Below are 25,203 nucleotides of genomic sequence, written 5' to 3' on the forward strand. Positions count from 1 at the left end.
AATGCCTTAAAAGCCGCAATGCCTATACCCTGCAATCGTTTTGAATCCCAGCATAAGCCTACGCTGTCGACTTTAAACCCCAACAGCACCCACCTTTTCATACTATTATGCTGTCCCAGCTGTACAAGTTTGGTTCTCTTTCCAGTGTTATGGTTCGGGATGGCACGATAGTGGAAAATGTTATTTAAGGACCAGCATAGGCAATGTGTTAGCATCTAGTTAACTTGTTAGCATCTTCTCCATAGACTAGTACTGCCCACACTGCCCTTTACTAAGCTCTTCCAAAGCCCCACTGTGGATCAACAGGGAACTACATGGATCCCTCAGGACAAAATACATGCATTGGACTAAGTTTTACTCCTCTGGAACTCTAAACCCATGTGGGCCACTGTGCCAAAGTTTCCTTGGACAATTGAATATGATAACGCATGTTCCAAATATGGGGGATCTTACATATGCAAAGCCTACGTGTTTTAACACAAGCCTATTGTATCTGCCTGTGCATGTGGAGGACCCAGACCTCTCTTCAGTCCTCCATTGCAGGAAAAAGGTGTCTATGGCAGCTATTTTAAGTCATGCCAAACTCATTTTGACAATTGGGGCCATTCAATCATATCAATACTGGGAAGCCAAGAAAGGCAGGATAAAAAGAGTTGAGAAGCACTTACACACAGATTCTCACACATGCCAAGAGTTGCTCCGGTTGTTATCAGTATTACAGAGACAGCATTTTCATTTTGAGCAGTTGATGAAGTGGTGGTTTGGAGATACCTCGGTCCTCCTCTGAAAAATTTCTCCCATGATCTAAAGAACCCTGGAGTCTTAACTGTTTTAAGGTTTTCATTTTGCATTTTAGATATTTTTCCTGTTTCTTCTTTCATGTACTGATCATTATGAACCATAGTTATAAACTGGGTCTGAAAACCAACGTGGAGATGAAGATTAACCAAACTGCACTGCCAACCAATGTCCTCCTAGCTACCCACTCCATGGTCTCTTCCATAGCTATACGACTCAATCTCTCCCTGTCTGTCTGTGTGTGCCCATGTGCATGTACTGTATGTCCGTGGGTGATTGTGCGTGGACCAATTTTGTAACAGTTGTACAAAGCTTGTTAAGTTAACCTGTGTATATATTATACATAATATATTAAATTATTTGTTTTGAAATTTGCAGGTGACTTTATTCATTCTTTGGTCAAAGACTGGCATCTTCCATTAGATATAAAGAACCCCCCCCCCCCCCCCCCCCCCAATGTCATGTCATTCTTAGCCGTTGGCAACACCTGCAGTTCGAAAGTGTCTTGCTTCTTTTCTTCTATATATATATATATCCTCACAACTGTAAGAATTCACATTTTTCAGACCATATTTATTTGAAATCATTCACTACACCAAGGCTGTTCATATAACAATAGCTTGAAAAATGATTATCTTTCAACCATTGGTGACTAAGTAGAATAATTTCTCCTTACATATTAACTGAACATTGTTTATCTCGTGTGCATTCTGGAGCAATTGCCAGTGCACTCATATCCAATTCTGTGCCCCACTGAAATCATTGGATCAAATATGATCTGAGAAAAGTGCTTATTCATCCCAATTATTTATTTGAAAACAATTCTGTGATTTAAGATTAAATAGCTATAAATTAAATCATGATTTATTAGTGTTAGTGAGGGGACAAGGAACACCAAAGTGGATCAGGGTCCCGTATTCAAAAAGCGTCTCAAGAATAGCAGCGTCTGATCTCGAATCATTATGATGATCTCTTTCCACTATGATCTAAAAGGCAATCTGATCTTATGTCAGTACTCTTTGTGAATACGGGACCAGATCCTTCAACCTGAAGGTTAAAAGAACAGCACAGCATGTGACACATTTGTCATTTAAACATGTTCAGGTTTCTCCCAATACTTGAGCAATGTACATAACAGTACTGAAGAGAGTGAGAGACTTTCTCCTCCAATAACGTCCTATAGGACTGCCAACAACTTCTTCCAGTGGATTCATGTGGAAATACACAACCTCCATTGTCCCATATATGTTTGTGATGTCTCCTATGATCATTGTCACACCAATGACCATAGGAGTTTGCAAGACACCAAAAACAGATCTGCTAACGACCTCCATTGTCCCATAGAGTCCTATTGAAATAAAAAAGAAATACTTCTTCCTCCAATGGATTCCTAAGGGGGGGATATGGGACTACTTTGTGGTCCGTTGGCTTCAAGTAGAGATACGGGCCTTCTTTTGGCCCTTCCGCAGTAGAAAGACTATGCCCTGAGCCACCAGGGGCCACAGCAGCAGAAGCAGCATCGTCCGTCCTGATACTTCAGGGAACGGCCACCAACTCTCCTCCTGGGAAGAACATATGGGACATTTAGGGTGACAAACCTGAAAACGTACAGTATTCTAATAGGAATGAATTCATAACTGCTGTAGAGGATGTGTCGGCTTTTGATCCAGCCAAGTATTAACATGCCCAATCCCACTTATGACTGTCTTGATTAGTTGAACCAAGTGTGTTCAAATCAAATTGTATTTGTCACATGCGCCGAATACAACAGGTATAGACCTTAGAATGAAATGTTTACGTACAAGCCCTACACCAACAATGCAGTTAAGTTACATCAGCTGCGGAGAGCATGATCACACAGTCGTCCAGAACAGCTGATGCTCTCATGCATGTTCAGTGTCACTAGCCTCGAAGCGAGCATAGAAGTAATTTAGCTCGTCTGGTAGGCTCGTGTCACTGGGCAGCTCTTGGCTGTGCTTCCCTTTGTAGTCTGTAATAATTTGCAAGCCCTGTCACATCCGACGAGCTTCAGAGCCGGTGTAGTATGATTCGATCTTAGTCCTGTATTGATGCTTTGCCTGTTTGATGGTTCGTTGGAGGGCATAGTGGGATTTCTTACAAGCTTCCGGGTTAGAGTCCCGCTCCTTGAAAGCGGCAGCTCTACCCTTTAGCTCAGTGCAGATGTTGTCTGTAATCCATGGCTTCTGGTTGGGGTATGTACTAGGGATGCACCGATATGACATTTTTGGCCGATACCAATATCCAATATTTTCCTTGCCAAAAAACGACACTGATAACCGATAACTATTTAACTGTATTAGAATACTTAAAAGGTTAACCGAAAGTTAACACACACATGGACGCAGCGGTCTAAGGCACTGCATCTCAGTGCAAGAGGCATCACTACAGTCCCTGGTTCGAATCCAGGCTGTATTACATCCGGCTGTGATTGGGAGTCCCATAGTGTGGCGCACAATTGGCCCAGCGTCATCCGGGTTTGGCCGGGGTTGGCCGTCATTGTAAATAAGAATTTGTTCTTAACTGACTTGCTTAGTTAAATAAAAGGTTACACACACACACACCACACAGACCAAAACGTTATTTTGTTGCCATTTACGTATGTCCCCAAACCTATTTCTTTCACTTACTTGCTGTGCTGTTTCACTGTTCATTTGTTCAGTCATTTCATTCTCAACCAGGATTTCATCATACATGTCAAGCAGTGAAGTTTCAGCTCTGTCTGTCTTCCCCGGTGCGCACTGTCTCTGTGTCCGTTTCCATCTTGTCCAGCTGTGTATGTAACATTTCACGTAAACTCTTTTTTGTTTGCATCAAAGTATCGGTCCTTGTACCTAGCATCGAGCATGGTGGTGACACAGTGAAGAGGCTCAGAGACAATGCCACCAAATCACTTGTTCACAGCCTCGAGTACTTTTGTAAGTTTTAACCCCACGGTCTGTCAGCTGTTTTGTTGAGCAGGCATTTCAATATCATGACAGAGTGTATCGCGTCTGCTGCAGACACAGTTGATGAGCTTATTTCTCGAGTCAGTTGTTCGAATGGTGCTAGGAGTGTGTTCATGTTTCCAAGTTTCAAACATGTTCTCAAATGCCATTGAAATGGCAGCAGCGGTATGAGAACCAGCAGATTCTAGAGCATACAATACGGCTTTCCTCAGTACGAAATCCTCGTCGACCCACTGTGCTGTCAGACTCAGCATGCTCACGGGGCTGACGTCGCTGGTCCAAATGTCAGTTGTGAAGCTAATAGCAGCGACGCCCATAGCACGTAGATCAAATATGTGTGTTTCAACAATACTGTGTAACTCCGGTAGGGCAACATCTGAAAAATAGTGTGTACAGAGGCTCGACCAGTCGGTGAAAGCCAACATCATCCACGACAGAGGACGGTTGATTGTCAGGGGGAATGAATTCCATTATCTTGGCGTTAATGGATTTCGCCTTTGAGTTGTCTTCCTGAAATGTTCCTACTCTTTCAAATAACTGCTCGACTTGAACTTGTTTAGTTGTTGGAAGTGTGCGCTTAGTATTTTTCTGCTTTTATTCTGTGTAGCGCTGTATTTTCCATGGCATCATTACGTCATCTACTTACGTTATATAGGTATGCAAGTCAGCTTTGACATCGGTTTTGCACATCAGTGTTAAACTAGACATCGGGCCGATACCGACATTATTAGCTAATATCGTCCGATTCCGATATGGTCACCGATATATCGTGCATCCCTAGTATGTACGTACAGTCACTGTGGGGACGACGTCATCGATGCACTTATTGATGAAGCCAGTGACTGATGTGGTGTACTCCAATGCCATCGGAAGAATTCCGGAACATATTCCAGTCTGTGCTAGCAAAGCAGTCCTGTAGCATAGCATCTGCTTTATCTGACCACTTTTTTTATTGACCGAGTCACTGGTGCTTCTTGCTTTAATTTTTGCTTGTAAGCAGGAAACAGAATATAATTATGGTCAGATTTGCCAAATGGAGGGCGAGGGAGAGCTTTGAAAGTGTCTCTATGTGTGGAGTAAGGTGGTCTAGAGTTGCTGGTAGAAATTTGGTAAAACGGATTTAAGTTTCCCTGCATTAAAGTCCCTGGCCACCAAGAGCGCCGCCTCTGGATGAGCGTTTTCCTGTTTGCCTATGGCGGTATACAGCTCATTGAGTGCGGCCTTAGTGCCAGCATTGGTCTGTGGTGGTATGTAGACAGTTACAAAAAATACAGATGAAAACTCTAGGTAGATAGTGTGGTCTACAGCTTATCATGAGATACTCTCCCTCAGGCGAGCAAAACATTGAGACTTCCTTAGATATCGTGCACCAGCTGTTGTTTAAAAATATACAGACCGCCTCCCCTTGTCTTACCAGAGGCTGCTGTTCTATCCTGCTGATAGTGTATAACCCGCCAGCTATATGTTATTCATGTCGTCGTTCAGCCCCGACTCAGTGAAACATAAGATATTACAGTTTTTAAATGTCCTGTTGGTAGGATATACGTGCTTTTAGTTTGTCCAATTTATTATCCAGTGATTGTACGTTGGCCAATAGTACCGATGGCAGATTAGCCACTCGTCGGCGGATCTGATCTCCTTCCTCGATATCTTTTCAGTCTCGTTCTCCTGCGAATGACGGGGATGAGGGGCTGTTCAGGTGTTTGGAGTAAATCCCTCGTCCGACTCATTAAAGAGAAATTCTTCGTCCAGTTCAAGGTGAGTAATCGCTGTTCTGATTTCCAGAAGCTCTTTTCGGTCATAAGAAATGGTAGCAGCAACATTATGTACAAAATAAGTTAAACAGTGCTGGGACTGGGGAAAAAACCCTGCACACCCTTTACAGTAGCTCTCCAGGACCTGAGTTTGTGACCACGCTACTGTTACTGCACAAACCACAATGAGCATATTGCCAAAAGCTAGTAAGACAGAGATAAATAGATGCACATTGAATTTTCGGATACCTCCACACCCTTACCTCTGATTGGGCGGCTGAGGCAGCACACTGAAGACATGGTCTCCAGTCTGAATTCTGGGCCTGGTGATGGGATACATTGGTGAATACACAAAATACTCCAATACTTTTAAATATATGAAGGTATTCAACATACAGTATGTATTTGACCAAGGTCTAGAACGTATAAGAAAGAAAATGCCAGATGGTCGGTCGTCAGTAGTTGCTTTCCCGCTCAACTTCACCGCTCATTACAGAAAGATACACCCATAGAGATGTACTAGAGAGCTAATGTCTTTCTAATGGCCTCTTGTGACAGCATGGGCAGCACCATTGAGGGTAAAAATATATATATATAATAACTAACACCCTACCCTTGTACTTGCCTTTCTTGCACTAACACTTGCACTTGTCTTTTCTTACTAGCATTGACTTTGCAAATTTTTTTGGTATAATATTTTTACAGTAGCTAGGTTTCCAACCAAATGGCGAAAGACTTTTATGCAAATCCAGGCTGCATCACTTCCAGCAATGATTGAGAGTCCCGTAGTGTGGCACACAATTGCCCCAGCATCGTCCGGGTTTGGCCAGGGTAGGCAGTCATTGTAAATAAGAATTTGTTTTTAACTGACGTGCCTAGTCAAATAAATAAAAAAATAAAAAATCCGCATTAAAGAAAATATGCACATTTTCCCACTAGTGGTGTTTCCACTAAACTGACTTGTCTTCGGATAAATATCACTGCGTGATGACGTAGTGCACACAAAATGTACATTTTTTGCTTAAATTCATTTACCGAATAAAAAAATCTCAAATTCAATTTGTTTCCATCGCATTTCCAACTTGCGTTAAATAGCAAATGTGCCTACTCTGGTCTTGGCACGTGCACTCTAGCCAACAGCTGGCAGATACGGTGCGGGTAGACTGTGCAGGTAGGCTAGTCTACAAAATGAGATTATTATGGATAAGAGCGAGAATATTTGTATTTGTCAAACGGCAGTCAAGTATCACTCATCATGTCACCAGAATAAGACCCTCGATATTTATTGGAATCGAACATCAAGCTCATCACCGTGCACTTTCACCACCCTGTGAAGTTCATAATAACTTATTTCATCTGTAGCCTAATAAACTCCCGAGTCGTAGTGGGAGGGCCACACATCATATCATTGTGTGACTCCAAGTTTACTTCGATATGATGGTTATTATATCAATATTTGCGCATAAAGGCCGTTTCTACCGCCATTTCTCGTATAATTAGTTTTACAGACAAAATAATCCCACCATGTCAAACGAACAAATTATCTGTCGGCATTTATAAAATTGTACCAAAACAGCTGTCATAGTTTTTTTTTATACGTTATGACTTTACTCACAAAAACTGTGGATGAAAATGTGGTTAGTGACTGTGATACGTGGTTGTTTTACCTAGCTACCTTAAAGGGGAATGGAAACATTTTACAAGGTACGTCAAATAAAACAATCTATACAAATCCTATGTGACCGGGATGTTTGTCATATACACATTTCTACTTTGAATATTTTGATAAAATGCTAATTTGGGACTGGGTTCCGCCATTACAATTGCCATGGTAACGACGCTACCATCAACGGCATCGGTTGGATAGAACAATTTGGAACGTTGATTTCTGATGGCTTTTACTGTAAGGAGTGACAGCTCTCTCATCTCAATAGTATGCAAAATGACTATGAAATGCAAGACATATTTGCATTAAACTCGTGATGCCTAATGTCCAGTATAGCTTGTTCAAATCTTGTTAAAATTCTAAATAAACAAATAATCACTTTTATTATCAAAGTACAGTAGCTACAGTTGGTGAAGCACCTAGTTGCTACCATCTTGCCTGTGGATGGAGGGACTCCATGTCTTGGAGAGGCGGCAGCGCACGCGGTAAGCTTCACCTGAATAACAATAAAACATCTCTATTTTTGAATTCAAGCCTCAGTTTTGGATTTATTCCTCTTTTTCAACAGTGTTCAGGTCTTCAAGCATACTGGTGGCCACATTATTTATAGGACGACTTGGGAGAATGATGATCCACGACAGGCATTCTCAGTATATCAGGAGAAGCCCATATTTCCGATGGCTAACGCTAATACATCCTAACAAAATACACCCATATGACTGGCCTGCAAATGTGCCTCTCTGCACCTTGTAAATTGTAAAGAGTTGCCTAGACCCATAGCCGATGCGAAAGGTTGACTATACATGCCAGGCCTATAGGCTATGGGTAGATGCATTAGGATATATTTTGGATTATAAACTGGGTGGTTCGAGCCCTGATTGGCTGACAACCATGGTATATCAGACCGTATACCACGGGTACGACAAAACTTATTTTTACTGCTCTAATTACACTGGAAACCAGTTTATAATAGCAATAAGGCACCTCGGGGGTAAGGGCTGTCCCCCCGTCATCTCAACTGACAAATTCGCTGCAGTAGGTCCAGCTAGTCTGTATTCTGTTAAAATATCAGAAATATATATATATATATATATATATATATATATATATATATATATGATAATGCAAAGGCATAATATCAAATAAATTGCTGAAGAGAGTTTGAAGGGAGGAATAGTATGAAAGTGAGAGTAGTACAGCTAGTGCGATATAGTGTGATGAAGATGAAATTGACAACCATTTGGAACATAGAAATTACCCGCAATAATAATAATATTGCAATAATACTATTTAGCCAAAAAATGAAGGTTAAGAATGAGCTTCTAACTACACTAAGCATTTCTCTTTTGCCAAGATAATCCATCAATCTGACAGGTGTGGCATATCAAGAAGGTGATTAAACAGCAACATCATTACATAGTAGTACCTTGTGTTGGGGACAATAAAAGGCTACTCTAAAATGTGCAGTTTTGTCAGATAATACAATGTCATAGATGTCTCAAATTTTGAGGAATTGTGTAATAGCCATGCAGACTGCAGGAATGTCCACCAGAGCTGTTGCCAGAAAATAACTTTACATTTCTACAATACAATACAATTTCACAATTTGTGAAAGAAAGTGCAATGGTCATGGCCTGAACAGAAGAAGCACTCAGATCTACCTTGGCACAGTCCAACTGGAACAGGTTTAAACTCGTTCTGATGGTTTCAACTGGTTCTGAAATGGTTACCTCTGGTTCTGAAGGTCTGTGGTCTGGTTTCAACTGCTTCTGAAGGAACGTGGACTAGTTTCAACTGGTTTGATGGCCTGTGGACCAGTTTCAACTGGTTCTGATGTGTTTGGAATGGTTTAAGATAGTTCTGACTGGTTTCAACTGGTTCTTATGGGTTCTGACCAGCGTCAACTTGTTCTAACGGGTTCCAGCTGGCTTGTTTGTTTGGACCATTCTGTCTGTTCTGCCTAGCGAGCAGGCCTTTAATTATTTTTATTTTCGTTTTAGAGAATTTGGCAGTACTTTCAACCGGCCTCACAACCGCAGACCACGTGTATGGCGTCGTGTGGGCGAGCGGTTTGCTGTTGTCAACGTTGTGAACAGAGAGCCCGACGGTGGCGGTGGGGTTATGGTATGGGCAGGCATACACTACGGGCAATGAACACAATTGCATTTTATCTATGGCATTTTTTATGCACAGAAATACCGTGACCAGATCCTGAGGCCCATTGGCGTGCCATTCATTCCACGCCATCACCTCATGTTTCAGCATGATAATACACGGCCTCATGTCGCAAGGATCTGCACACAACTCCTGGAAGCTGAAAACAACATTCCACAATCAACAGCCTGATTAACTCTATGCGAAGGAGATGTCGCGCTGCATGAGGCATGGTGGTCACACCAGATACTGACTGGTTCTGATCCACACGTATTTTTTATTTTTTTTAAAGGTATCTGTTAATAACAGATGCATATCTGTATTCCCAGTCATGTGAAATCCATAGATTAGGGCCTAATGAATGAATTTCAATTGACTGATTTCCTTATATGAACTGTAACTCAGTAAAATCTTTGAAATTGTTGCGTTTACATTTTTGTTCAGTATAGGTACGTGATCTCTAGTCTTCACTGTTGTCCTGCGCATTTACGTACCTCCACTTGCCTTTTAGCTCATCCTCTACTCTTGTGAAGTCCCAGGAAAAGCTAGGCTGCGCTCTAATATATTGGGACACCTTGCACAATTCACTATTGCTTCTAAAATAATAAGAACATTTTTGAGGGTGTTCACACGGGTTTTTGTTTTATTTAGAAATGCACAGGACCAAGAAAAAAGAAATCTAAATGATTAGCCAGTTTATGTCCATTAAGTAGTACATTGTACTAAACCTCTAGTTAAAACTTATTTCATGAATGTTTATGCCTTACTATGAATAATAATTGCAAGAAATTGGTAATTTAGGGTTTTTTCGATTCCTCTTTAAGATGAAGATGAATGTCAGATGAAGATGAATGTAACTCACTCTGGATAAGAGTGTCTGCTAAATTACTAAAATGTTTAATCTCCATGCTCTCTATTCAACTCTATGGATACATCAAATCATATCTACCTGTGCTGCAGCTAGTCTCTCCACTGCCTCCAGTCTCTCCATGACGCTCCGCATGTCCTCTCTGAGCCTCCGTAGGGCCAGCAGGATCTGCTGCTGCACCTGGATGTCCTGCAGCCTCTCAGCCCCTCCCTCTGAGCCGTCTCCTCCCCCTCGGCCAGCCCCTCCCCCTGCCCCCAGGGCCTCTCTCCCCGCCCGCCTGTGGCTGCCTTGGGGAACACCACCTAGGCATAGTGCATATGTGTAATTGGCATATATGCCACATGCACGTCACACACACACAACAGGAATACTTGCAAACACACATGTTCATTCACACACTCTCTCTGGCTCTAACACAATTACATAGAATTCTGTTTCTCACCTCCCCTTCATCTGCACAGATTGAAAAATATTTGAAAAATTAAAATAATATGGTGGACACACTATTAAGCTGGCTTTCACCTGTTCCGCTCTTTTTTAGATCAGTGCAATGAAGGAGAAAAGGCAAGGAGAGGACAGATATTTTAGGAAAATGAGAGGAAGAGCCTTTAACTCACGTTCTCTCCATCCGTGGTCCCTCATCCCGTCTCTTCCTGCATCCCGACTCCTCCTCATGGGCGGTCCCCCTCCATCCCCTGCCCCCTCTCCACCTTGCCCTGCCCCCACCTGCGTTGCCTGGCAGACCGTCTCTGTGTGATTGGCTTGGACTGAGGAGGGCTCCGAGTAAGCATGGCCGTTATGGAGGCCGTTTGACTTTGACTTGGGGACAACCTGTGTATAAACAAACACACACACACACATACATACAGAATATGGTCCTTTATTTGGATCCACTTACAAAGGACCCAGAGAACAACAACTTAGATTACAAGAATGCGAGTTTAAAGTCCCATTATTTCAGGCCCTACGGTACCTTGATATTGTCCAGCTTTTCCACAGAATCCACAGAGTCAACGAAGATCTCACTCTCTGAGTCACTGGTCAACAACAACACCTCAGGCGACCCCATGGCCTCAGACGGAACAAGCTCAGGAACAGGCTCTGGAAAGAGGAAGCCTTGTACATTTGGCCCTGTGTAACCATTGTGAGACATATCAACAGTATAGTTAGGAGAAAGTCAGTTGTGTTGAATAGAAAATGCATCAAGTTAGCTACAAGTGGGTAAATATCCATTTGCCTATCCATCCATCCATCCATCCATCTGGTATGGGTTCTATGGAGTGACAGTATTTTCTTGCCTGGGTGTAGCTACCCTCTAGCTTGGCAGGATTTAGTCTCTTGAAACAGAGAGAGGTGAGCATGACTCTTACCCTGGGGTTCACCGTTGAAGGTGACTGGTTGTTGTTGTGTCTGACTGGGCACCTCTCCTGGGACAGGCACCTTCTCTGCGAGGGCCACCTCTTCCAGGGTAGGTACCTCCTCTGTGACGGGTTCTTCTCCTGGGACAGGCACCTGCTCCAGGGCAGGCTCTTCATCTAGTGCAGGGTCCTTATCTGGGACAGGTTCTTCTTGGGTCTCCCTCTCTTGTTCAACCTTCACTGGACTGGCTGCCTTGTCAAAGCCCTTAACGTCTACGCAAGCACGCGCACACACACACACAGTAAATCAAAGTCCATTTGAGCATATTGTGACCTTATATGACTGAGGCTCAGATAACATGCAGGGAATGTTTTCTTTCAACACCAACAATACAGATAGTGGTCTAAAGTCCAGTAGTGCACTGACCTTCTCTTAGGTCCAGCAAGGTGTCTGGTGGCCGGGGCATGTCGTGGATGACCACGTAAAGGGGCTCAAAGTGGTGGAACAGTGATGCAGTCTTCTCATTGATGGGCATTGTGTCAATAACCTACAAGGGAGACATTTTTTCTCTCAATTGGGGCTCTTTATGTGAATGCATGTATATGCTATAAGATAACATTTCATTTTTATATGATGGACAGTATCGCAGGAGGAATTGATTAACTAAACAACAGGGTCAGTATTCATATCTCAGATCAGGCAGGACTGCTCAACTACGATACATGTTCTCTTTTCGATAGACCATAATGAATAAGATTACATTGACGGGGGGGGGGACATGATCCTAGAGATCAACAATCATACTTTGAGATGTTTTGTGATTACGGGTCCCAAGGCTTTTATTCCCATCCCCAAAAGAAGATACAGGGTGGTTGTGGTGTGCATGTTTATATTCAAAAGTAGACTCGGCGATACACACGGTAAACAGCAATATCGTGTCGATTTCTGCAACAACTTAAGAGTGTTGAAGCGTGGGGCTAAACTTCTTTGCAGTTTTGGTCCCGTAGCTACAACGTAGTAGCAGCGTGAAGCGCACCCACGCACACGCGCAGATACTCTGTGCGACCGTGTGAGATCACAGTCTTGCATTGATCATCTCAATATCTGCGGTGATGCTCGTGGCAACGTCAAAACGCTGTCTACCTTCAGTCTAAACACATACAATATGATGGCCCACGGACCAACACTGGCCCCTGTTAGGTTGCTGACCAGTCCCTCTGACGGTTAGCGGGCACTGATTTAGACGGTTCTAGAGGGCTAGTTTTAATGTTAGCTGTTCCTGGTATAAAAAAGGTAGAGAAGCACATATGTTTATTTGGACGTGCATGAAGGAGTAGGACGACTCAGCTGTACCTCTTGTGCTACTTTCTTCATCTCATCCACGTACGCCGCCATGGCACTCTCACTGCTCATCTCCCCTAATCGGCTCCAGGCATCCCTATGGATACAAAACGACACCAAAACAGTGTTCTCTAGCTAACATCTCTCTGTATCATCTTCGTACCACTGTTAGTATATAATTTGAAAAAGAGCACCACCCAATGGACTACGAGTGAGGTGTTAGTTTGGAACAATCACCATTAGAGGGGGAATAACTCCATCCTGTACAACAGCAGCACACATGCACTTGAGAAGTAACAGGGAATAGTAAGGGATTGTGACAGCTGTCAGCAGTTGTAGTGCCAGTCCAAACGCTAATGAGCTAAAACCACGCCTGGTGTGGAGGCGCCTGCCAACTGAAACACTCTTACCTGGCTCAACTAGTTTGGCTCGAGGTAGAAGTTGTCCCTAGCAGATCTTGGATCAAATTACACTCCTACATCATTACCTACTAAATATGTACATTCACCCACGCAGACACACATATACAGCCTCTCATATCCACTTGTGCAGACACACACTCACCATTTATAGCGACCTACTGGGTCCCAGAAGCCTGGTCGAGACACTGTGCAGGGTCCGCACACCGCCTGCTTGTACAGGCAGTAGAACCGCAGCATCACTTCATAGGGGGGCCGGTAGGCACCTGCAAGAGTTATTCAGTTGTTATTCAGTGTCTATTACACTTTGGTTGACCTACATGTGGGTAAGCCTTGTGTAAAAGAGTAGCAGTAGCTGATCAATAAAATCACTGGTTGGGCCTAATGAGCTTTCAGCTAAGCACTCAATGGAGCTTTGTTTACAAAACACAACAACTAATTATATGTCTATACACTGCCAATTCTGTTATATGATATCACTGGAATTAAATAGATATAGGTTATGTCCCTGTATACTAGTCGCCCACCACTTTTGGGAAGGTTTTGAATGACGTCGACAGCGGCCTGGAAGCGTTTCTGGTGGTCCACCGACTCTGCCATAACTGGAACTGGCATTGCAAACTGCCGTCTCTCTATGAAGGCACAGCCCTGTGGCATTCAACCGGGGAAGCGACAAGGGACTGCTACGATGTCCTTCGCCAACTCAAACCAACGACGAATCAATAGGACTGAAACGAGCTGGAAAGGCACATAATTCGATGACATAACGAATGATATGGTAAGTTAGCAAGCCTGCTGCTGGTTCAAACACAATAACAAACAACATTGATAAGCATTGAGTCGCCAACCAGATTGAGTACCAACCGGTTAGTCCACTTGCCTTTTCTAGTTGGTGCCTCCGAATCTCTGCTCAAATCACTTGTAGTCGCCCCGTCTTTTTATCATGACAGCAGCACCGAACACGCTTGTAAAAACGTTGTTGACAGATATGAGATGGCAGGTTTTCAAGAACATTTAAAACGCCCAAATTACAGATATGCAAAGCTAATGTTGCAGATGATAAGTGTATTATTTGAGTCAAACGAATTAATAAAGTTGTTTGTCGAGACCTTCAATATCCTTTACTTCGTACAGTTGCAGAGTGGTCTTCCGTGTTGGGTCACATGGCAACATGTGGCTACGCCCTCTCCAAAGTGATGTGCGTGTCGGTGTAAAATAATAAATACATTTCTTGATTGGTTCAATGTTAATAATTTTCATGCACAGTGCACACTATATAAGCAAAAACAATAATACGTTGCAGCACAATTTTGTCAATTTTAGCAAGCTATTATTATTTTACAGTGTTTAGAAGGGCTATTGTCATATACAAGTATTTGTCAGAAAACTGTACATGTAGGTAGCCCTATATATATAAGCATGTATAGGTCAGTGGCACAAACCAGTGCTTGTATTGCCAAACAATCACATGCTATATAAAAAAAAAATGATTTAATGTGTCCACCACTGCAATTTCTATCTAGCCAGGGCTAGGGGGCAATATTTTCCCAGGATTACGCCTATCCATTCTGAACAATAATATAAACGCAACATGTTCATGTTTGATGAGCTGAAACAAAATATCCCAGAAATGTTGATCCATACAAAAGGCTTATTTCTCTCAAATGTATTGCTCATCCCTGTTAGTGAGCATTTAAAGTTGTTTTTACTTTTAACTATTCAACTAGGCAAGTCAGTTAAGAACAAATTCTTGTTTTCAATGATGGCCTAGGAACAGTGGGTCGTTCTGCCTTGTTCAGGGGCAGAACGACAGATTTTTTTTACCTTGTTAGCTCAGGGATTCAATCTTGCAACCTTTCGGTTACTAGACCAACGCTCTAACCACTAGGCTATCTGCCGCCAAGGTAACCCAGCCACCTGACAGGTGTGGCATATCAAGAAGGTGATTAAACAACATGATCATTGTTCACCGGACGTGCTACCTGTCCCAGACCTGCTGTTTTCAACTCTCTAGAGACAGCAGGAGCGGTAGAGATACTCTTAATGATCGGCTATGAAAAGCCAACTGACATTTACTCCTGAGGTGCTGACTTGCTGCACCCTCGACAACTACTGTGATTATTATTATTTGACCATGCTGGTCATTTATGAACATTTGAATATCTTGGCCATGTTCTGTTATAATCTCCACCCGGCACAGCCAGAAAAGGACTGGCCACCCCTCATAGCCTGGTTCCTCTCTCTTTCTCTCAAAACCTAGGTTTCTTCCTAGGTTTTGGTCTTTCTAGGGAGTTTTTCCTAGCCACCGTGCTTCTACACCTGCATTGCTTGCTGTTTGGGGTTTTAGGCTGGGTTTCTGTACAGCACTTTGAGATATCAGCTGATGTAAGAAGGGCTATATAAATACATTTGATTTGATCATTACACAGGTACAACTTGTGCTGGGGACAATAAAAGGCCACTCAAAAATGTGCAGTTTTCTCACACAACACAATAACACAGATGTCTCAAGTTTTGAGGGAGTGTGCAATTGACATGCTGCCTGCAGGAATGTCCACCAGAGCTGTTGCCTTATAATTTAATGAAATTGAGGAGTATTTATGTCTGTAATAAAGCCCTTTTGTTGGGAAAAAATAATTCTGATTGGCTGGGCCTGGCTTCCCAGTGGGTGGGCCCATGCGCTCCCAGGACCACCCATGGCTATGCCCCTGCCCAGTCATGTGAAATCCATTGATTAGGGCCTAATGAATTTATATCAATTGACTGATTTCTTTATATGAACTGCAACTCAGTAAAATCATTGAAATTGTTGCATTTTGCGTTTATATTTTTGTTCAGTATATGAACAAGCCCTCCACTGTGCATGTCACAGGGTGTGGTTTGAAAAGCCAAAGTAAAAAGGTTAATGTTTTGACACAGTTCTTCAAGATTTTCTGACTGTGATAATCTAATCCATGCCTACTAAAAACATATTTTTTCCAGGAGGTATTCAAGCACAAGGGCAACAGAGCCTATAATTTCAATATTTTCCTTATTACAGAGAAATATTACTGTTAAATATTGTGTTTTATTTTTCGTTTATTTGAATAAATGTGAATTCAAGGTGCATTGGCATGGTTAGTATCTGATCTCAGGATATAATAATCAGTTACCGTTCTCGTGCGCTTGTTCAGGTGCATATTCATTACGCCAAATCTGTTGCAAAACGTTTCTTAAACTTAAGCAAACTGAACGAAACGGGGAGGGACATACCTGAATGTTTTCAATAGAAACCCTCGTTTGTAGTTGCAAAACGTTGCAACGGTTTAGACTAATGATTACACCACAGTTTGCCTCCAATCCGTGGCATGACATAATCAAAGATGGGCTGGCTGTTCAGTCTCGCCTTTGCTCCAAAGGAATAAAATCATGAGGCGCTGCAGTCTTGGAGAAAGCTAGCTAGCTCAGTTACAAACTAGCCTACATGTTCTAGCAAGAACTTGATGCAGTCTATAATCAAAACAGTAAACTGTGCTATAATCTTTCGGTGGCATTGAAAAGCTGAACTCGCTCAACAATAGGCGTATATAGCTAGCTAACTAACTAACGTTAGCTAGCTAGGGATAACCAGAAAGAGGGAGAGCTCAAGCGGCAGCGTCTTTGATCATGCTAGGCAACGGCAAGAAGCCCGTGAAGAATGGAGCCGGGACGTCCGAATCAAAGACTATCGACCCTCTTAAAAATTTAGGTAAGCATTTGGCGAATTAACGTTAGCTATCTCAATGTGAAAGAAATGTATATCTGGTAAACTGGTAAACTGGTTCATAGCCCAGGTCTTGTCATGTAGTAGGCTGGCAGGACCGTTATCTCTGTATGCTCACAAAAACAACGCTTGCTACCGTTTTCTCTATCCCATCCCTGGGTTGTGTTGTAACGTTAGTTCAATCATTTCTTTAGCTAGCTAACCATTAATAACTGGCACACACATTTCTACGATGTCCACAATTCGTGCATACTATTTCACAAATAACAATACAGTAGGCTACAGAACAGGTCATATTATATTCCTGAAATTACAGAAGGGAGAAGACATTGATCAAAAAAAATGTATCTGCAATATACACTGTTCTGAGATTAACGTTACATTGATGGGCTTCCAGTAGGCTATGTATTCTCAACGCACCAGGAAATTAGGAAAAATCAGTAATCAAACCAATAATAATTGATCACTGTAACATTTATGATTAGAAAGTTATCAGCATTTATTACATGGTAATTGACCTCTTGTGGTCCACAAGTGTAATTTACATAGAAGGGCTATAATTCAGGGATTCTTGAAAGACGTTCTGTATTTTAAATTGTGTAAATAAGGGTGTTACTCGAAACAGAAATATATTTAAAATATTCAAAATTATTGTTTTGAAAATCCCCAATACTTTAGACACAAATCGGATGGAGTTAATGTTTTACGGAGTTGAAAAAAAAAAACACAGTAGCAATTTTGTTTTTACTCAGTTGCTTTTTTATGATTGTTTAACCTAATTAAATGTAACATATTTGAGCAAAAATTCATTTTCTGTCTTAATCTGTCAGCCAGATAGAGTTGACAGTTTGTGGTTGTGACAATAGAATTAGGAAATAGAATACTAGAATGGACATGCACCTTCTTATGATGGGATAAAGGGCAGCCATTTTGGTCAGGAAGTTGGTCGACCGTAAAATTATGAATTTGAAGAATTTATCTGCACTGTGTGTTTGTTAGCTAGCCAGACAGTTTTAGAGTAATGATTAAAGCATTCATTTGTCAAATTAACTTTATGCCAACATTCCATTCAAACAATGCAGTCAATCCTCAGCCATACACTGGCTGAAATCAGTTGATAGGACTTAGACAAGTTCTAAATGCAACCAGTACTAATATTGTATCACACTGCTTTACAAGAAAACACAATTTAAGACATTCTGTTTACATATATATTTTTTGAGGCTATTTATACAGGAAATTGGTATAAAACTGATATAAACTGTATTTATAATTAAATGACCATATTTTAGGTTGACAATAATTATATTACATAATTGCTGGTATATCACATGCCTTACTTTTATTTTCCTGCATAAGTAAAATCAGGATTAGGCCTCTACTGCCATTCCAATGTCTCCCTGACCAAAAGGAATCAGTGGAATGCAGACGTTGCATTGACCAGATTGGCGCACATTCAACAAATCTTATCTATCAAAGTGGATATTTGTCAAATCCGTTATGATTTATGTATTATAACAGGCCCACAATATGGTTACTTAAGTCCTTTTTGGATACATTTGGCTGTTTTTGTTGCATAATATGTAGACGTTGTCTCTTTTCAGGGTTAGAAGAAGTGACTGTTAATGCTAACTCCTTTTTCTATAAGCTGTTTAGCATAGCTACCATACAGAAATCGGTGGTGGTAGTCAGTCTTTTTGAACTGTTATGCAGTTGATTGGTAACGATGACATGAACATGTGTTGGGGTTGAAATCCATACAAGCATTATACTCATTACTACATTATATTTAAAGTCAAAGAGGGCTATTGCAAGAAACTACATAATATCCTTTTTTTGGCTAACCCTTTAATGCGTACAATCACGTATTTGTGATCATTGTTGAGTGATCTCAACAGAAAGTATGATGCAACAAACAGCATTGTTGTCTGAAAAGCATCTAAACAATGTTTTACACTGATGGGAAATAAAGGTCTTCACAACTTTATTCTTCAATTTCACCTTTTATTGTAAAAGATAAATGCGAACCTCATCATCCAATCATCACACGGAACACATCCACAGCTAAACTCAATCCATAAACCAGCCTAAATAACACGTTGCGCTGACAAAAAAACTTAACATAAGTTAGCGACCTAACTGCTAGACTTGTTTACAATGTACCACATCTCTGGAGAAAGGGAGAAATGTAATATTGTTTAGAAAAGAGATGTGTGTCAGCTAAGCTAACAGCAGCTAAATTCTTTATGACGGCAGCCAAGTTTATGTTTGACTTGGTGATAACTCCCTTGTCCCAGAATTCCATTCATTATGAGACGCAAATAAACAAAGCCAAAGATGGCTGCGCCCATTGCCTGAAAAATATTAACTTAATTTAGCCACTTTTCAGCATATTACAAATCTTCGATGTACTTGTTACAGTGTATACAAGTCATTCACCTTTTTTGCCAAATCACAAAGCAAATAAAATGTTATCACCTCACAGATCATCACACCAAATACAAGCCTACTGCCTAGCCTAAATGAAGCGTGAAAGCTAAACAGGTTAATTTCATTTATGTTTTTTTTTAAAGTCCATGGTGTGTAGAAATGGGGAAAGGTATCGTGGGGGGATATGATGCAGGAAATATTACTATGATGGGAGATTTATCAATAAATGGGAGGTAAACACAGAAGTTTATACGCTAAATAAAAATAAAACCCCTGGAAAGGGGCTGGCAACCCTGAGGTAGGGAAAGGGGGATACCTAGTCAGTTGTACAACTGAATGCCTAGAAACTGAAATGTGTTTCACGCATTTAACCCAACCCCTCTGAATCAGAGAGGTGCGGGAGGCTGTCTTAATCGACATCCACAGCGCCCGGGGAACAGTGGGTTAACTGCCTTGCTCAGGGGCAGAATGACAGATTTTTACCTTGTCAGCTCGGGGATTCGATCCAGCAACCTTTCGGTTACTGGCCCAACCTGCCGCCCCAGGTACCAACGTTACAATCTGATGCCGTGTTCAAAACAACTGGGAACTCGGAAATCTCCGACTTCCGACTTCAGTGCGTTCAAGACATCTGGGAACTTGGGGGGGGAAACGAGCCCCGAATGGGATTCTTTTTTTTTTTACGGTCATCCAACTCGAAATTCCAACTCAGGAACTCAGACCTCTTTCTAGAGCTCCGACTTTCCGACCTTTAGATCACTGACGTCATGGTTTTACCTAGTATTTTTCAGAGTTCCCAGTTGTCTTGAAAGTACCATAAGTCAGTCGAGTAAACTATCTCTTGTTATAACGTCTTTGGTTTGACAGACGCTTACATGACAACCAGAATACATTGTATAATGTCAACAAATATGGCGCCACACATAGCCAGCAAATAGCTTAGCATTAGCTCATCATAATCAGTACAACCTTAAAAAAAAAAAAAAGTCCTTTTCAATCTATGCAAGAATCGGAATGCATGATGTCTCACCACTACTTTAAAACGTGAATAAAACAGTAAATATATTATGATCCATACTTACATACAGTGTGCTACAGTAGAAATGACAACACGATCTACAAAAAAGAATACACTTACTTTTGATAGGAACGCATAGATGTCCAAAGTCCAATTTGTAAGGAAAACAGTGAAGGCAATGCAGGTGCCAGCCAGAAAATGTGCTGGGGGAAAGGTTTGTGCAAGGCCTGTTCTGACTAGAAATGTCTTAATACTTGATCTGGGGAAACACTGGTAAAGTGCTTGGGCTCTCAAAGTTTGATTTGATTAGACAATAGATATGTTGTTCAAAGTCTGTTAAAAAGCATGCTCTGGCCAAGGTTGATAGACCAAAATGTTGGCAATTAGAAATAACTAGAAAAGATCAACTTTGCAAGCAGTGTGCACTTTTGAATCACATTATGTATTCCAGCATACCTGCAGCCAAAGACTTTCTATACTTGTGGGCAGTGGCGTCATGCACAAAGGCACATGCGCCATCAGGTTTATCCTGTTTTAAAATTGTTCAGATGTTAAAAGAATTAGTAAACTCAATTGCTGCTAGACTATAGAAAGTTGCTAGACTTTAGAAAAGCAAGCAATTACTAAATGTACTGAATAAGACTCACATTCCTTTCAATCTTTTAGCAAAGATGCAGAGAAGCATCTTTTTTTTCTTTAAAACAAGAACCACCCGTAAGGACACAGACTGCTCAAGAGGTATGCTTAGATAACCTATACAGAAAAATTGATTTTTTTTACATAGAATTAGGCATGATGATTATGGCTCTAGGCAGCAGGAAAAAGCTGTTTCAGGTGTTTGAAAAAAATCTTAAACCACCCCATCCATCCTCACGTACTTCGTTCCCCCTCAATAAATAATGGGTTCATGACGCCCCTGCTTGTGGGTGCATCCTTTCACAAAACTGTCACATTTGTATTAAAGTAAATAGACGACTTTATCTTGAAATCATTAGGTCAAATTGCAAACAGCTGCACTTGTAATGACTTAACATTGCTTTCAGGGATCTCTCAGTTGTCAACCCCATACTTCATGTCAGAAAATAATCATGCAGTTCATGTGGCAGATGTGCAAGTAGGTTAACATTTGTGGCGTCGGTATAATGTGGGATACAGGCTATTTATAATGGTTGGTCCTCCGGCAGTTTTCCTAACAGAACTCTATAGCTATGGTACTACTGTATTCCCTGGGTAGCCAGGGACAGAGTGGGAGGTCTGTCTGCCATGGTCAACCACACCCTATAGGTGCCCAAAACCACACGCTGGGTGCCTTGGTTCAGATGGGCATGAATGGAGATTCTCCTCCTGTGCCCTGTCAAGGCAGTGCCAACTAGCCCACCGTTGTCAAACAATGGTGGTTGTGGGCAAGGGTTACATTTAGATTAAATTTGTAGGTGGTAGAACTGTCCCCCAAATTAGCCAAGTTACTTTTCCGTGGTCATTTCTAACAGAAATCTATTCAGTTCCTTCCTAATGTATAAGCCTGGGTGGCAGGTAGCCTAGCGGTCAAGAGCGTTGGGCCAGTAATCAAAAGGTCGATGGTTTGAATCCCCGAGCCGACTAGGTGAAAAATCAGTCGATGTGCCCTTGAGCAAGGCACTTAACCCTAGTTACTCTGGATAAGAGTGTCTGCTAAAATGGAAAAAATGGCATTCAACAATGTTGCTGATTTGGCAAGTTAACAATAAATAAGTTGAAGCAGAAACAGACTGGCGTCCAGGTGCTATACTACTATGCTGTCCAGTGTCCACAATCCTCTGTTGAGCCGGGTCATGTTCATTAGGATACACAATTAAAAATGTTTTAAATTGCTTTGCTGATTTGAAAATGAGCGTTTCTTATTGGACAACTCTAGGGAGTCCCTCTCCCTGTTTCAGTCTGTTTTCTTACATTTGGTGCCTAATGAATTTAAATTGAACCTGTATTTAACTAGGCAAGTCAGTTAAGAACAAATTCTTATTTACAATGACGGCCTACCCCGGCCAAACCCAGACAACGCTGGGCCAATTGTGCGCCGCCCTATGGGACTCCCAATCACGGCCGGATGTGATGCAGCCTGGATGAACACAACCCTGGTTGTGTGGGTGCTTACCATTAATAGTAAAGGTACTTACCAACGTAGGGTATTGCACATGGCTCCAGGGCTACATCAGCCTTTTTTTTTAAGGTAAAACTTCCACCATCCTGCCTACCCCAGGTAACTACTACTGCTACGATATGCCTGTCTCTCCCTGTCTACATTCTGGTTCCTCTCAAGGTCTCCACCAGTAGGGTTTGGTTTGACTTTATAAAATCCCTCTGACATTTTATTTGACGATGTGAAATATCATGTCAAAGCAGGTGGATTGTCACTTTAACGCCAGCAGTCAATTAATTACAGAAAGGCTGATATAGCATTGGATTTGTCCTTTCACTCTTCTGGTGAAGCATTGGACTCATACAGGGCCCAGTAGGGGCTTGAGTGAAAGGGGGTTTACGCTATTTGATGTGTGTGTGTGCTTGCGTGCATGTGTCCGTGTACTGTATGTACGTGTGAGTGTTCATTCATTCAAGCTTGTGTCTGCGTGTGTATGTGCATCTGCATGTGTGTGTGCGCGTGAGGGGGCCCCACAAGTCTTACATTTACATTTAAGTCATTTAGCAGACGCTCTTATCCAGAGCGACTTACAAATTGGTGCATTCACCTTATGATATCCAGTGGAACAACCACTTTACAATAGTGCATCTAAATCTTTTAAGGGGGGGGGGGGGTTAGAAGGATTACTTTATCCTATCCTAGGTATTCCTTAAAGAGGTGGGGTTTCAGGTGTCTCCGGAAGGTGGTGATTGACTCCGCTGACCTGGCGTCGTGAGGGAGTTTGTCCCACCATTGGGGTGCCAGAGCAGCGAGCAGTTTTGACTGGGCTGAGCGGGAACTGTACTTCCTCAGAGGTAGGGAGGCGAGCAGGCCAGAGGTGGATGAACGCAGTGCCCTTGTTTGGGTGTAGGGCCTGATCAGAGCCTGAAGGTACGGAGGTGCCGTTCCCCTCACAGCTCCGTAGGCAAGCACCATGGTCTTGTAGCGGATGCGAGCTTCAACTGGAAGCCAGTGGAGAGAGCGGAGGAGCGGGGTGACGTGAGAGAACTTGGGAAGGTTGAACACCAGACGGGCTGCGGCGTTCTGGATGAGTTGTAGGGGTTTAATGGCACAGGCAGGGAGCCCAGCCAACAGCGAGTTGCAGTAATCCAGACGGGAGATGACAAGTGCCTGGATTAGGACCTGCGCCGCTTCCTGTGTGAGGCAGGGTCGTACTCTGCGAATGTTGTAGAGCATGAACCTACAGGAACGGGCCACCGCCTTGATGTTAGTTGAGAACGACAGGGTGTTGTCCAGGATCACGCCAAGGTTCTTAGCGCTCTGGGAGGAGGACACAATGGAGTTGGCAACCGTGATGGCGAGATCATGGCGTACCCCGTCTTCAAAGCTGACCCCATTTGAAATGATAGTCTCCTCCCTTGCCCCACCCACCACAGAGGACATGCACTAATAAGAGACTGGGGAACAAGTAGGAACCAGCGGGACGTTTAGGCCATAGAGAGGGGAACACTGCAGGATGCTTTTCAGGGAGCTAGCTTCTGCTGTACGGAGGAAGTCAGAACACATCTATCTCCGGCTAATGACCCTAAGGAAACTGTAGCTTTACTAGTTCACACTGGCCCAAGGTCATGGTGGTACAACTGTACGTCGAGCAATTTACCGCTGTGAGTCTTACAGATGTATCATTGCTGACAGGGTGTAGTTCTTATCCGTCTGTGTCTGTCTGTCTGTCGGTCTGTCTGTGCGTCTGCATGCGTGCTCGTGTGTGAGTGTGTGTGTGTGTCTTTTTTTAAACGGTTAAGCAGGGTTTAAGGTGCTTAGAATTGTTCTGTGGGAGAGACACGGAGCGACGGCAACATACAGTCTAGTCTGTCTGTCTAATTATCCTGAGGTCGCATGCAGTAGCTATGTTGATCTTCTTCTCAGCAATCATAGATTCATTCAAATGCAATTTTCCTTATGTATGCAATTTCTATATTGCACGCTACATTATAAATATCCTGGTGGTATAAGTATAATTGTAAGCTAACGATTGTAAGAATGGCAAGGTTTCATGTCAGTGAGCATGTACATGTGTGGGCATGTGCGTATGCACTGAGTGTAAAAAAATTAAGAACTTTTGCCCTCAGAACAGCCTCAATTTGTCAGGGTATGGACTCTACAAGGTGTCGAAAGCATTCCACAGGGATGCTGGCCCATGTCAACTCAAGTTGGCTGGATGTCCTTTGGGTGGTGGACCATTCTCGATACACACGGGAACCTGTTACGCGTGAAAAACCCAGCAGCGTTGCAGTTCTTGACACAAACCAGTGCGCCTGGAACCTACTACCATACCCCGTTCAAAGGTACTTAAATCTTTTGTCTTGCCCATTCAGCATGTCACACAAACACAATCCATGTCTCAATTGTCTCAAGGCTTAAAAATCATTTTTAACCTGTCTCCTCCCCTTCATCTACACTGATTGTAGTCGATTTAACCAGTCTCAACGTCAACAATGAAGAGGCGACTTCCGGGATACTGGCCTTCTAGACAGAGTTAAAAATAAAAGATTAAGATGGGTTAAAGAACACG

At 42.3% G+C, this 25,203-nt stretch overlaps 2 protein-coding genes across 2 annotated transcripts in view; one reads left to right on the forward strand and one right to left on the reverse strand.

Annotated features, from left to right (window-relative positions):
* Positions 1-1,354: 1,354 nt before the first annotated feature.
* Positions 1,355-14,483, reverse strand: acbd4 (acyl-CoA binding domain containing 4). The gene is made up of 11 exons (XM_038991546.1): positions 14,206-14,483; positions 13,853-14,063; positions 13,471-13,591; positions 12,919-13,003; positions 11,992-12,112; positions 11,577-11,837; positions 11,180-11,337; positions 10,824-11,037; positions 10,288-10,508; positions 5,782-5,841; positions 1,355-2,360 (listed from the first exon to the last, which is right to left on the reverse strand). The coding sequence occupies exons 2-11, from the start codon at positions 13,980-13,982 to the stop codon at positions 2,229-2,231; spliced, it is 1,503 nt and encodes a 500-aa protein (XP_038847474.1). The 5' UTR covers positions 13,983-14,063; positions 14,206-14,483; the 3' UTR covers positions 1,355-2,228.
* Positions 14,484-16,733: 2,250 nt separating this feature from the next.
* The window catches only part of plcd3b (phospholipase C, delta 3b), a 53,151-nt gene continuing 44,681 nt past the window's right edge, over positions 16,734-25,203 (forward strand). Inside the window, exon 1 of the mRNA XM_038991549.1 lies at positions 16,734-17,052. Coding sequence (XP_038847477.1) covers positions 16,971-17,052 — 82 coding nt within the window. The 5' untranslated portion in view covers positions 16,734-16,970. The remainder of the gene's footprint in view (positions 17,053-25,203) is intronic.

Source organism: Salvelinus namaycush, chromosome 4 (assembly GCF_016432855.1).
Source record: "Salvelinus namaycush isolate Seneca chromosome 4, SaNama_1.0, whole genome shotgun sequence".
Classification (NCBI taxonomy): domain Eukaryota; kingdom Metazoa; phylum Chordata; class Actinopteri; order Salmoniformes; family Salmonidae; genus Salvelinus; species Salvelinus namaycush.